The 14,264-nt window shown below is 51.0% G+C and overlaps 1 protein-coding gene across 11 annotated transcripts in view; it reads left to right on the top strand.

Moving 5' to 3' along the window:
- Window positions 1–14,264, top strand: part of SLC8A1 (solute carrier family 8 member A1) — a 104,205-nt gene that overhangs the window by 72,457 nt on the left and 17,484 nt on the right. For 7 of the 11 annotated variants that reach the window (XM_072035376.1, XM_038176431.2, XM_072035372.1 and 4 more), the window contains exon 3: window positions 12,480–12,586. In XM_072035376.1, coding sequence (XP_071891477.1) covers window positions 12,480–12,586 — 107 coding nt within the window. Of the gene's footprint in view, window positions 1–12,166; window positions 12,211–12,479; window positions 12,587–12,881; window positions 12,986–14,264 lie in introns of those variants that run through there. The other 4 variants (XM_072035375.1, XM_072035373.1, XM_072035370.1 and 1 more) reach the window with 2 other exon arrangements.

Raw genomic sequence — 14,264 nt, 5'->3', positions numbered from 1 at the left:
CCCACTGGGGTGACACCGGCCACCGGGCACTGGGCCAGTTTGACTGGGTGACTTTAGTATCCTCCTTCAAAGGCTGCGCTGAGATTGTTGGCCTAACTCGTCCTCCTGAGACCTCACACGGTGGGTCACGAGCGGAGCTGGGATTTCTCTGCTGAATGTCTCAGCCTCAGGATCACGAACGTCCACTTCTGTCTTACAGAAGCTCAGACGCAGCGGGCTTCCCCGGGAGTTTCCTCGGTGGGTCAGAACCTCTCATCCTCTGTCTTGACCCAACAGCCAGCCTTAAAACGGTGAATTAAACGGGTTTTGAGAGGTTCAGGGAGGAAAACCAGCCATTCTGCAAGAGCTGGCATGAGCAGGGCCTGGTTTGCTACTCGGCTGATCGATAAGGTTTGGTTTTCCCACACAGGACACCAGGCATGACCCTGCTGCAGGAAGAGCTGCACGTGGAGTTTGCACGTGGTTAAGCACCAAAAAGCCCACGGGCAGGGTAAAATGATGGGTCAGGAGGAAAAGCTGCTGTTGAACTGCCTGTCACAGCTGTGACAGTTCGTTCTTCACAGCATCTGGCCTCCCCATGACCTGAACTGTGTCCTCTGCAGGCGTCTGTATCTCTGGTGACGGGGGGACTGCTGAGAGCAAGCCCCTCGGTTTGGGCAGGTATGGGATGAGTCCTGTGCCTCAGTGCCTCCAGCTTCTGCTTGCAGGAGTGACCTTGAAGATGCTGGTAGATCGCTGAAGTAAAAAAAAATTCATGGACAGCATGGAGAATCTTGCTTGGGTGGGTGGCACGGTGTCTTGGTGGCCCCAGGCTGGCAGCCTGGTTTGCCATGGCTATCTGAGCAGCAACGTTGCACCACTGCTGATGCTGTGGCTGGCTCCAAACTGTGAGTGAGCTTGCTTGGCTGGCCCACAGTCAGCTTATTAAAATGGTATTTTCCGCACATTTGTGCAGCGATTAGGGACAAAACGCAAATCACATGCAAATCGGTGCAAAGCTCTGCTGTGCACATTCAGCTCTGAAGTCGGGGACTTTTCTTTTCTGAGGCACTCAGGCTCTTTCCGTGCTCGTGTGCAGGAACAGGATGAACCTGCCTGAGATGCGAGCACGCAGCTGAACCCCAAAGCACAGAGAGGGTGCCCTCTGCGAGGGCAAAATCCGCCTGGAAGCACACGCTGCCCAGCATCAGTTTGAGCTGCAGCGATACATGGAATCCAGCCTGTGCAAAGATCTTTGTTAAATAAACAGCTAGAAACCACACGAACAAGCCTTTCACAGAGCTCGCTTCCCAGCCTTGTTCCTCTTGTTTACCAGGGACTGTCTGGAGCCCAGTTTGTGGAATAGCCTGTCACACTGCAAATCAAAATGCCATCATGGTTGCTGGATATAGCAGCAAAATATGTTTCCCTGAGTATCAGATCTGGAAAGAAGGTCTATAAACACAATGAAAGCAAGAAAACAAATTCCCAAACCCTTGCCACAAAGAATAATTGCAAATATATATGAATGTATATTTTTAACTTGGCTTCTGTTCCTCTTTGGCTTGCAGATCCGTAGCGCTGCTTCAGCCTGAAACGCAGTGAGGCCATGTTTCCTCACTTCCAGGCAGCTTCATGGGGATGGCAGGGCCAAGACAAATAAATAAATAAGGGCTCGCAGAGTGAAATACTATATTTAATAAGGCTGACGAGTCCTCCTGAAACCCAGTTGTGAAAACTTTAAAAAGTGTCTGTTTCCTGTAGCTATCAACATGCTAGAAAAAGGGAAGCCCTGTGGGCCAGTCAAATATTTCCCAACGGCTCCAGTGACTTTCGCAGCTGGTCTTGATTTGCCTGGATATTGCTAATTTTCCTAACACTCGTTACAGCCCTGGGATGGAAATCCCGTATCCCCTGAGACCGCCTGAAAGCAGTCAGGGCTGGAGCAGCCAGGCACTGCTGTGCCTGCGTGGGCACTGCAATTCGGGCTGGGACCTCATCTGGATCAGCAGCCAAAGCCCTAAACCGAGGGGTGTGCACACGTCCAGCTTTGAGCATCACCCTTTCCTGATGGAAAACCTCACTGAGCTTCTCCTTCTACTCCAGAGACAATCACTATCTGAGGGAGCAGCAGGCAGCAGGCAGGGAGCCGGCGTGAGCACTCGGTGACAAAGCAGCCATCCCCAAATTACTCATCCCGATTAGCTCTTGGCTTGAGGAAACGAGGCTGAGCTCATGAATAATAGAGTGAATAACAGAGGCCTAATAAAGGACAAAATTCATGGTGGATATAGCTCCATCACGTCAGCAAACAGGTTTCCGCTGCTTGCGGCATCACCCTCTCAATGCGAGCCAGCATCGAGGCTGCAGCAGCTTTGCCTGCGTGCCTCTGGGCTCTGTGTATGTGTGTGTGTGTATGCAAGTGCCTATTAAATATACATGGCCCCGCTATTTGTGGGGCACCATATGTGTACCGGGGACATAACCCGGCTGGCTGGAGATGGGGTTTGTTCTCGGCTGCGCTGGCAGGGCCCCCTGCACATCAGTTGTCGCCCACTTGGAATAAATACACCTTGGGCATTTCTGCTTTCAGGCTTTCTGGAAGCCTGGAAGCATGCTTTTCTGAAGCCTGTCTGCTAGGTTTTGGACATGAAGCTGTTTATTTGAAGCATAGAAATGGAAAATCTCTTCTTCACAATTCACCCTGGAATTTTCCTGCAAAGATCAGCGAAAGCAATCATTAACATGGGGCATCATTTACAGCTCTGTGCAAAATAATCCTCCAGGCTCTCCAGCAGCTATCAATTGGAAAACAATAAGGACGATTACTAAGGATTCTTTTTATTAAAAAAAAAAAAAGTGTGTTCTTTGATACATGCTGGGGCTGGAGGCTGCAGGCATGTGGCCAGAAACCCCAACCATGCTTGGGCCCTGCTGCAGTGATTGTGGTTAGGGCTTAAATTAACCTTAAACACCTAAATAGCTTTATAAAGGTAATCTCCACCGAGAAAGTAGAGCTGCAGGTGTGCGTGGCTATTAGAGGATCCCCACCTAGCAGTAACAAACACGTATACAGTCAGTCTGGGATCCTGATATTCAGTCAAAAAGCAGGTATCGAGATGAGGTGGTGTGAATTGGTGTGAATGCAAGTGCCATCACCAGCATGCCATCGCTTCTGGTGCCAAAAGCAATTAAGGATAGCTTTGTTTCTCCCTGCCTGGGCCCCAGGCTTTACACTGGGAGGAATTTGGGCAGCCACCCCCTTAGCATCCCATGTGCCCTCCTTCTACCCAGCAACTTCCAAACCATCCCTGTGGTTCCCACCTGGCCCAGGCTAGATGGAAGCTCCCAAGGACACTCTTTAGGGATGTTTCTGCCTTAAATACCTCTAGGTCTTCTTTTAAATTGACCAGGTGTTTCCTGGGACCCTCCCAAAAGCAGCAGGCTCCTTCTGTAGCACCACTCCACCTGCAGCCACCCAGCATGATGAGCTCTCTTCTGCCAGGGGCAGGCTGGAGCACGATCCTACTCCAGGCTGTCACAGAGCTGAGCTCAGGATCAGGACAGCCGAAAAAAAAATGAGTCAGAAAAGGAGAGCTGGTCACGGTCAGAGCTCCTCAGCAGCATCCAGGCACAGGGAAAGCCCTGCTGAGGGCACAGCATCTGCAACGTCAGGTTGGCACCGGGAGAGGATGGAGCGTTTCCAGAGCAGATGAAATCCTCCAAGACCTTGAGCTGCCAGTTCGAAGGAGCCTACGCATTTTGCAAGTTTTTTGAGTCTTAGAACTTGGTCTAATTTAAGCAAATTTTTATGGGATTGGCACATCCTAAGGGCTGGAGAGATCCTTCTGTTAAGTTTCATTCTCTGCAGCAAAGCATAAGGAAGAGAGAATTACTCAGCATGGTGTTTGGGGAAAAGAAGAAAAAAAAATCATGGGCAAGGCAGCATACTTTTTCCCTAAACCGAGTCTTTGGCGGATGAACCACTCAGCCAGATGGTGGGGGCTTCTTGTAACTCTCCCTGCAGTGGCCACCCCACATGGAAAGTTTCCATCTCAATAGCTAAAGCCTGGCAAAGTTTCCGTGGAAAGTCCTGGGCCAGTTTAACGACAGGCACTTCAACATGTTCTGCCTTTAATTCCAAGCCCTGAGGGCATCAGTAATCCAGATGAGCACGTGTAAGATACGCGGATCAGCTGGAGAAACAGCATCTGGGAACTGTTCCCTTCCTGTTGTCTGAGGCAGGGGATCGCAGCGGGATGGAAACCAGCTCCTGGGCTCTGGTGTTTTTGTGTGGGAATCGCCGCTCCCACGTCATGTCGGCAGCTTCCAGCTGGAGCTGGGGGGTGTGATGTGGGGCTTGGAGGAGCCCTGCCTTCACGCGAAGCGTGGTGGGCCTGCGGTTGGCACAGGAGCCAACCCAGCACGTGTGCCTCCACGGGGCTCCGCGGTAGGATTTTACATCCAGCATTTGATACGGCTATCAGCCCTCTGGGCATGTGGATGGGGGCTGGAGGTGCAGAGATGGCCGTGAAGGGGAGGCTTTTTAGCAGCAGATATAGCTGGATTTAACCTGCTCCCACAGCGAGGCCTCCTCCCAGGGCCTCAACCAACAGGTCTCAGCTAATGGCACCGAATGATGCCTCCTGCTGCCACCATTGCTCTAAACAGCCCTGACACACAGCTGAGGCCTCTGTGGGCAAGGACTTTTCTCTATCGCCGTTCTTAGATGTTCCTTGCCACTTTCACCCAGGCGAAATGTGGATGTGTCCCCCCAGTAAGAGCCGCTGGCCGAGGTCAGGCCCGTCACAGCGTGCAGCAACAAGCTGTCACTGAGCGCTCAAGTGCTTCCCCACGCTCACGTTCCTCTCGGCCACTCCGTTCCTCTTATTTTAGCTTTGTTTAAACAATCTCCTTGGTAACAGGAGGGAGAAGCAGAATTTTTTCGTCCTCCTCCTGGGGCTGGTTTCCTGCCTATCTCAGCACCGGGAGGAAGCACGAAAGCTCTCCTGAACAAATGTCCTCATTAGCAAACACATGTTTGCATCTGTGCTCCCACCACAGATTTTAACCCCGTGTATCTTTGGGGATTTCAGGAGCCCCCGGTGTCTCTTTCAAAGGGTTTCTCTACCCAGAGTTTCAGTGGAGAGGGCTGTATTTCACGATTTAATTTATCTGGCAGCAAATCAACGGCGTGTCGGTCAGTGAGTGGTAAGTGAAATTGTCCACATGCCCCTGACCTCGAGTCCAAGAAGACCGTGAGGATCCTCTGCTCTTCTTGGGACAGTTTCAGAAAGGTCCCTGTGAGGAGATCAGCATCAATTCTTAGCAGCTCCCAAAGTCCTGAAAATGTTTAAAAAGGCTGGGAAGCAATGGCGTTGCGCGGCACCAGGGTGTAGCTCACCAGCTGGGTTCTGGTCTTAAGAAATGAGTATCCCTGATGCTTCAAGCCTGCACAACAGCAGCATCCCATATGCTGGCATCCAGAGGCTTCATGTTTTTTATAGCCAGGTAGCACCCTGGTGCTGGTCCAGCACAGGTGACTTGCCCAAGAGAGGCTGGAGCAGGGGGACACTCTGCAGCCAGCCATTTAAATTGCTAAAATGTGAGCTTTACGCTGGAACATCCCTTGACAGATGATTACTTACAACTTCTCCTAATGAAAGTTCAATGTGACACTTAGTGACAAGCTAATAAAAGATCAAAAGGCTCTTCCGTAGCTTAGGAGCCTATTAGCATCTGCAGGGCCCCAGCAGGGAGAGGAGGCAGGGTGTGTGCTCTGCGCTGCACTTGCAGATACAGATCACATCTGCACACAAGTGCACACATAACTGGTCAATGTTGTTTTGCTCAGCACTTTGACTGCAGTTTGCATGTGTGCACACACACACATGTTTTGGTAAGTGTGAAGCATTGTCAGGAGCAGCAGAGCACGCCGGTGTGAGCAGCACAGCAGAAAACGTTTCAGCTACAGGCACTTAGTCTCAAAGACAGTCACTTGATCCCTAGACAAAAGATGATAAAAGTAGTGATGGTGAAGTGCTTTTTTTCTGTGGAGGCTCTGATCCTACATTTGAGTCTCCATTCCAAGATTTTGGGGGAGTGTCTCTACCTCCCATCTTGAAAAAAAGGGGCTGATTTTTGGGGCTGGTCACCAGATGCATCTCTCTGACTCAGGGCAGAGGTAAAATGAGGCAGGATACTGCTCCTGAAAGGCAGCTTGCACATTCAGTACGGATGTTTTTCCTCTGAATTTCTGCAGCATGCCCTCTGCTGTCACTGAGCATCCCTGCGTCCTCCCAGCACTTTTCCCATATAGAGGGAAGGGCAGGGCACAGGCAAGACCCCTATTGTAGCATCTTCCTGAACAAGGGAGAGCCTCTCTTGATCTGAAACCCATGCCAGGGGAGATTGAAATGTGTCTTCCTTTGGGAGGCACTGGAGCAGCTGATGCCATTGCACAGCAGACATATTCTGGGCTTCCTTCAACCCTGATTCCTGAAGCTGAAGGCACACTGCTAAGTTTCACATGCTGTCCTCTGTTTTGTTTACTCAGCTGAAACTCAGCAAAGTTCGCTAAATAATTTACAAGGCTGCAGAAACGTCCCCTCCGCTGGCACTTGCTTATTGCAGTTCGTTTTGGGAAGTGCCAAAGCCGTTTCAATAAGAGTGATGTGTTCTGTTTGAGGAGCATTGCCATGGCAACTATGTCAGGTGCACACAGAGAAGGGCAACTCGTACTTATTGGAAAGGTTGGAGCAATTATTCTCATAAAAGGGAACCTGTCTGTGAAGAAAAGCCATGTGCGTACTTGGGTGCGTGGAGAAGTGGGAAGCAATTGTATGAGTTTCCAGTTGTTTTCCCTTGGGGAAGATGTGTATGAGAACAACCAAGCAGATGGGCAGAGGAAGAGCAGAAATACCAGATTTTGGCTCCAGACTCTGCAGCTTCTTCGTAATGGCATTTGCAAGGGTTTATATGCAGGAAGGGTCTCAGGCTGGGAAGAATCCCGGGCACTAAACCCCTTGCTTGCAGCACAGGCTGAATTTTTTGGGACTAACGGCAGTTTTGTGTGAAGCCACGGGATGAGTTATTTCTACTCTGTCAGCTTTCCCAGGCGCCTTAAGCAATTGCTGCTGGGGTGGTTTTGATCAAATTCACATCAAATGTGTTTTCCTTCCTAGCCGTCGCTTGCATTGCACTGTTTATGCGTGTTGTCCTTGGAGATCCAGACACTGATCTAGACTTAGTGACTCCTGGGTGATCCCTCCCCGCGATCCTGCCTCCAGCAGGCACTCGGTGAGCTTTCAGTGGTGGGTCACCACACCTGGATGTGCAGGGCAATGGGACTGGGAGAGAAGAGCAAACACTGGTTTGTCCTGGTGTTACCATATCCAGAGCCAAGAGTCAGTCACACCTTCAGCTGTCCTGGAAAGGGGAAACTTTTAAGCATGACCAAGGGCTCAGGCCCTGTTTTGGGGCACTTCAAGAGAATACCATGCATTTTTTGGCCAGCCAGCCCCTTGTGCAATGTGACATTGGCAGATGAGTGAAGGCATGGATTAGCCAGAGTGCAAAATTCACACTCAGCTCAGAGCAAACATCAGGGATTCCCCAGAAAAGCATCATCTCTGGTCTGACAAATCCTGCCCAACACAGCCTTCATAAGAAGAGCGTCAAGCAGCATTCAGCCTAGCATGTGCAATATCTTACCTGGCGATTGTCGCTCCTCAGAAGTCTTTTCTGAGGCACTGAGCATCAGCTGTGCCTGTCATCTCCCAGCTATTCAAGCAGCAACAGCCCTCGGTCCTGCTGCCTCTGCAAACCACCTCCCACATCTTGTTTCTCCACAAGGCCAAGGAGGAGTGTGCTGGATAGACAAGGCTTTTCCAGGGCTCTCCTGGTAGCGATGCTCTGAAGCAAGACAAAGTTATGTATTTGAGCCGTGTGTTGTCATTTAAACTTAATGCATCCTGAGGCCAGAGGAGCAGTTGTTTCATGCTGCCACGGAGATGACAGCACGGCCCTGTGCTCTCACAGAGATTGATTCAGCAAGACTGATTTCTCTGAGAAAGAAGGAGAGGGCAACCAAGAAAATTAAAGTGGCCACGTTAATTTTGGCTCCAGTGGTGGAGAGAGAAGGACAATTTCCCCTCCCTTCCCAGTTTGCAGTGCCCAGGCTGGTGTGCTCACCATTTTGGCAGGCATTGGGCTGTGCAGCCCCTTTCAGATTTGGGCTGCTGGGCCAGCAAACTGAGCTGCCGCATCAAATCTGCTTACGTTTACCCTTCCGAAAGCATGTGTCAGGCTTAGCTTCAGGCAGGTTTTCCTTTGCCCTCCATGTCATGTTGGCAGCATGCTTTTGGCGAAATTTTCATCAAGCACAGACATTTCACGTCAGCAAGCCTGGGATCTGCAAAGGGCCCTTTATGGGTGACTCACGGGGCATCTTACAAGCACGGGACCCCGTCGGCATGGGGTTAAGGATGGCCAACACCACGGTCTCTCCTCACGCTCCCATTTCCATTTGACCATCATGTCCAGCCCATGGTGTCAGTAGTGCCAATTTATGCAGTTTGGGGGACTAATTAACCAACTGCAAGGAAGTACGTGTCACTCTGACAACCACCTGCAAACTTTGCACACCGATGCTCCTATTTGCTAGAGCCAAGTCTGTACCAAGCCAGAAACCTTCTCTGGTTCCCACAGCTCAGCCATTCAGTGTCTGTGTTGGGGAGGTTTGGTCTGCCCTTCTGCTTGTGCTTGGGGGTGTTGGGATATCTCCCTCTGTCTTTCATTGGATTTTAATGGTTATGCATCTGGAGAAGAGGCTGAATCTGAGCTCTCTGAGTCACAGGGTCACCCAGAAGACATTTTATGGCCTTTATGCATCCTGAACCGCTGGCTGGGAGCTGGCAGTGAAATGAGATGCCCCCAGAGAAGACGTCTCCAGCCTGTTGGCATGAGTGGAGCCAAGACTGGGCCCCAGACCAGTGTCTTTCCAGCTGCCTTCCCCATATCCTTGGCTGGTAAAGGCCTCCGGAGAGCATGGGGAGGGACAGAAATCTTCTTGAACACTCTCCTCTCTCAGAGCCCGCTGTTTAACAGATAAAACTGTGCGTGACAAGGTCGTTTGCACAATCCGGCCCATGTTTGAGCATTTTCTGTCCCCGAGGAGGGAGTGACCCTGTGCTGGCAGGGCAGGCATCGCATTGCCCTCCCGCTCGTCCCCCTGCCAGGCACACGTCACCTGCAGCTGGGATGAGGGCTCCCACCGCTGTCACCTCCCTGCTATCAGGTGCAATTTTCTTGTCAACTGGTCTAAGAAAAACCTCATCTCCTCCTTTTCCTTCCCAGCAACAAGACAACTTCCCTCCTCGAGTAGCTGTCAGAAATTTGAGCAATGAAGCTGCTAAGTGCATAAAAGCACTCCCCAGTGCCCGGGTCTGAGGAGCTGCGTGCTGCAGAGGCAGGCACAGGAGCAGCTAGGGGTTTTTTGGTATCTCTAGGAGAAGGAACAGGGCCTTCAGTGGAAGTCGGATGGGTGACAAGCTGCATAAGAGCATTATTCCCTGCATTGATTCAGGAATAAATGTTTGTTTGTCCCGGCAGTGAGAGCATGCTATGGGCAAGCAACTCACTGACTGCTGTAGCAGCTGGTTGTGTGTTTAGAGATGTTCATTTTCGTGGCCCACTGGGCACGCCTTCGCTAGCTGCATGCAGGACTTGGTTATTTCAGCCCCAGCTCCTGTGTGATCTGGACACGGCGATGAAAACCACCTTTCACAAAATGCCTGGGTAGGTTGCCACCAGTCGCTCCTGGTGCTTCCTGAGCCTGCAAGAGAGCAACGTCTGGCTGAGGTATCTCTTGCCCTTCCCAGGGATGTGTTCAGAAAGCGTGGGTGGGCTGGCATGCTCGTACCAGGTACACATCACCCCACGAGACCAGCAATTTGCTGCCCGTGACACCGAGCTGGTGTTAGCAAGCACGTTGCTCTCCCTGGCACCTGGGATACTGCAAATGCCAGAAGTTTACCCAAGCTCAGAGCGAAACGTGAGAAACCTGCAGAGCATGGCTAAATACATAGAAACCTGGGCTGGCTGGAAACCCTGAGACACAGATATCTGGGGGCTGGGAATGCTTCAGTTGGAAATATTGTCTGTATGCTCGTCCTGCTCATACATCCTTCTACGGGCAGGTGCTCTTGGCACTGGTCAGAAACTGCCGGGTGGCCCTCGGGCATGGTGGCTGTTCCCTCGTTGCACCATCCTTGGAGCATCGCCCACCAAAGGGATTTCTCCATGGGTTCTAGAAGCCAAAGATTGTGTGGGGATGCTCTGCTGAAAGGTCTTTGCACTGTGAGTGAAATGGCGTAGTTTGAAATGAAGACTCTAACCCAGACGAAGAGCGTGGGGCTTGGAGCAAGGGCAGGAATTTGTACGCCGTGTTCAGGAAGATCCCCTTCTTTCCCTTGCTGCTGGGTGTCGGCAAGAGGAAAAGAGCTGGAGCTGCAATTCTGCAAGATTTGTTTTATTCTTTGATTGCTGGTACATGGAAATGAGCTGAAACTCATTCCCTCAGCGATTGCCTTGGCTACGGACTCGGGGACGAGCAGTTTCTGGTAGAGACATGCAGACAGTTGGCTGCTTTCTCCTTGGCAACACTTTGCCCAACTTTTTGTCAGTGTGAGCACATGGGGGGAAGGGGGTGCCTGGAGCCAGGTGGTTCCCATGGGTGGTTGGCAGCTCTGAGTGGAGCCACAAAGCACATTCCCCCAGTATTTCATCCACCCTGCCTGGACACAGGCAGGAGGAGAATCCACGCACTAAATGCCCCTGACACATGGTGGCACCAGGAAGATCGCATTGCTGCTCAGAGCAATGGTCCCATATGACTAAATCAGAGCACAAAGCTGGGTAAGGCAATAGTTTGTCTCCCGCTAAGGACCCAAGACCTCCACTGGTTGTTGAGGAAGTCTTGCTGAGCAGTGGGGGTGTTTCAGGGTGCTCTACAGGACCCAGCAGGCAAAAGGCAGTGCCACGGAGATCAGGCGTGCTCTAAGAATATTTCCACGCACTTATTTCTCAGGCAGATGTGGTCTCCAACGCCATCAGAAGGAAATCCTTTTCTCTGGGATTGCAGCATTATCCCAAGGACACATTTGCCTCAGCAAGTTTTGCTGATTGGGAATTCATCTTGGGGAGCAGACTCGCTGGTTTTTCCTCCCACCCTTTGTCCCAGCAGCCTTGCTACAGCAAAAACCAGCAGTGCTCCTGTCTACCCAACACAGAGCACTCGCTCGCACCCTGGGAAGACCACCTGGAAAGCTGCATTACAGCAGCACCTGCTGGCAGGGGCACTTTCAGTCCTGCGGCCCCATTGTTCTGGTCCTCTTTGTGTTGAGTCTGAGCATCGGGAGCTGCTTTTTGTATTTTATGGGCACCCAGGGTCCTTCTTGTAAGAGAGGATTATTGTGCGGAGCTTAGAAATGCCGCACACAGAAAGCCAGAGCACGCCCATAGGCAGTTTGCATCTCGATTCCTCTGCTGCCCTCGGTATTGCTGAACGCAGCTTTTTTAATTAATTTTCCCGAGAAGGGCTTTTTTTTCATACGTGGAGGGGACGCGCGGGATGCAATTTAATGGGATTTGTCAGGAAAATTATTGATTTGGTTAGTAATATTTTTGAAATCGTGCCATTCTGTTAATACTGCCGGGCCCTCGGATAGCTTGGCTGTGAGCATTTTTGCATCCTTCATTAGTTTTTTAATACACAATAATTTCACCTAACTCGTCAATGCAAAGCAAGATCGGCTGCGCGCTCGGTACCCATTTTTCCTACGTACAAACCCGTTGCAGCAATAATTACCAACCGAAGAAATTATTACAGATATTCATTATAAAATACAATTACACCGAGCCGCGCTGTATTGTTACACTCTTCACAGCCATCGCTCGCTCTTGAGTAAACGGTTTCATTATGAGCATGAAGGGCAAACTTAATACACCTCTGACTCATAGCGAACGGCACAAGGAATCATCCTGGCTGTTCCTCCGAGTGCTTGGCGCTGTTTGCTCCAAGAGAGAGTAAAATGTCGCCTCTGCTGCCAAATACTTGTCAGGGCACGGAGGGGCTCTGAAGCCCGCAAAGCCCAAAGGGAGCAGCCAAGGGGCGTGTTGTGCGTGGATGTGCGGTGTCGGGATGAGGCAGAGCCCCCGGCAGGGGCTGGGGTAAGCGGGAACAAGTCGTCGAGGGGCTGAGTTGCACCCTGGGTTTTGGGAGGCACCCTGACCCCACAATCCGTGCTCGTTGTCTCAGCCTCTCGGCTCCTGCCCTTTGCTTTCGGCTGTGCTGCCCCTCCGGCTGTGCCACCGAACCCACTGTTTTCTCTCCGCAGCCACCTCCTCCTGGCGTTTCCACCCTCCTCCTCCTCTCCCTGTCTCCCTCCTCCCTCTTCCCCCCTTACTCTTGAATCTCTATTTCTTCTTCTCTGTTCCAGCAAAACGATATCAATCAAGGTGATAGATGATGAGGAGTATGAGAAAAACAAGACCTTCTACCTAGAGATCGGGGAGCCCCGGCTGGTGGAGATGAGTGAGAAGAAAGGTGGGGGACGTGCTCCGGGGCTGAGCCCAGCCTGTGTGTCCCTGTCTGGCTCACTCATGCCTGGCACCTGCAACACCGAGCTCACATCCCCAGCGCCTGCGGGAAAGGGCAGGAGCAGGGGCCCCCGAAAAACCCCAGGCCGGCTGGTGGGGACGCTCCTGCCCTTCCCCGTCTGCCACAGGGCGATGTGCAGCCGCTTCCCTCCCTCCCCGACCATCTCGGCACCACGGCGGACGTGAACTGCATGCGCGTGCGATGCCAATCATGTGTTTGCCTTTGTCTTGTGTTCCCACAGGAAATTCATTACCCTTAGAATACTTGACCGTGAGGAGTATGAGAAAGAGTGCAGTTTCTTCCTTGTGCTTGGGGACCCGGTGTGGCTACGACGAGGAGTGAAAGGTGTGAGAGTAACACCAGACCAGCTCTCGAGACGCTGCCGTCCGCTTTTCTCTGTGTCTCCCTACTCTCACACTCCTTTCTCCTCGCGCTCTGGCTCCCGGCCGTTTTGCCCTCCCTCCTTCGAAGCTTGGCCCCTTGCAGCTTTTTGCTCTGTTTTTCTTTTCTCTTTTGTTTCGGGGGCACCCCGTCTCGCTCACGAGGGCCCCCTTGGAAGACCCAGGCAGGGAATGATGAGCATCGCCAGCTCCTAGGGATGTTTTCAGCACACCGCAGCCGCAGCTTCATTCAATCTCGTAGAAAATTCGGTCTCCAGAAGCAAGCGACACTGCATCATTTTTATCAGAAGATAAAATAGCCTCTGCTTGAAGTAAAATGCCTGGCCAGAGCAGTAATTTTAGCCTTTCTTATGCTGGCACTAGGGTCTGGAAATAGCTGAGAATCACGGCACAAGCAGGTAATGCCGTAAGATGCAATCAATCCAGGAGAAATCAGGTTACGCTCAAATAAAGTTTCATGGCTCTGCACTGGATAATAGCTTCTCATAGGAATAATAAAAACAATTTCCTCTTTCATCACATAAAATAAAAACATTTCTAAACTAACTGAAAGCCTTCCCAAAAAGGCATGGCTCGCTTAGTTTTCCAAGAGTTTTTTTTGTTTTGTTTTGTTTTGTTTTTTCCCCAGGAAATTAACTAAAAATTAATGGCAACAGCTAATCCTGTGCCCTATTGGTGGCCGAGCAAGAAGCGGTTTTAGAGCTACTTAAGATAATTAGTTGCCCTACAACTGCCCCTTATTAAAGCCTTTGTAACAAATTGGTAGCAGCATTTGTTCTGGCTTTCTCATTTCTGGGACAAAAGCTCTCCCTTCAGCAGACATGGGGCTGGCACAAACTACTTGTGCAGGGCCGAGAGGGTCCCCAGCAGTCCCCATGCTGAGCAGGGAGGTGCCACTGCATTTCAGCCTCAAATCACGTCCAGCAGCAATGCCACATTCCCCTTCAGAACGGGTGTCATGCAGGTCAGCTGCACCTTCCCCTCTGTCAGGTTTCCTGGTGGTTTTTGTGACTTGCTGGATTATATGAATAGCTAGTAGGAGCCAGGCTTTAAATAAATAAATAAATAAATAAATAAATAAATAAAAAGAGTTTCTCACCCTCCTGGTCACAAAGATAATTTAGAAAACCTGAGGGATGTTCAGCTTTGCAAACTCAGTAGCTGGAAGGCAAGTCAAGATTTTAAAGGATGCTATTTCTGCTTTGACCGTGCTGGGGTTTCTT

The sequence above is a fragment of the Anas platyrhynchos genome, chromosome 3, assembly GCF_047663525.1.
Source record: "Anas platyrhynchos isolate ZD024472 breed Pekin duck chromosome 3, IASCAAS_PekinDuck_T2T, whole genome shotgun sequence".
Taxonomy (NCBI): Eukaryota; Metazoa; Chordata; class Aves; order Anseriformes; family Anatidae; genus Anas; species Anas platyrhynchos.
The sequence above is the reverse complement of the archived record's forward strand: the minus strand, read 5'-3'. Positions and strand labels throughout refer to the sequence as shown.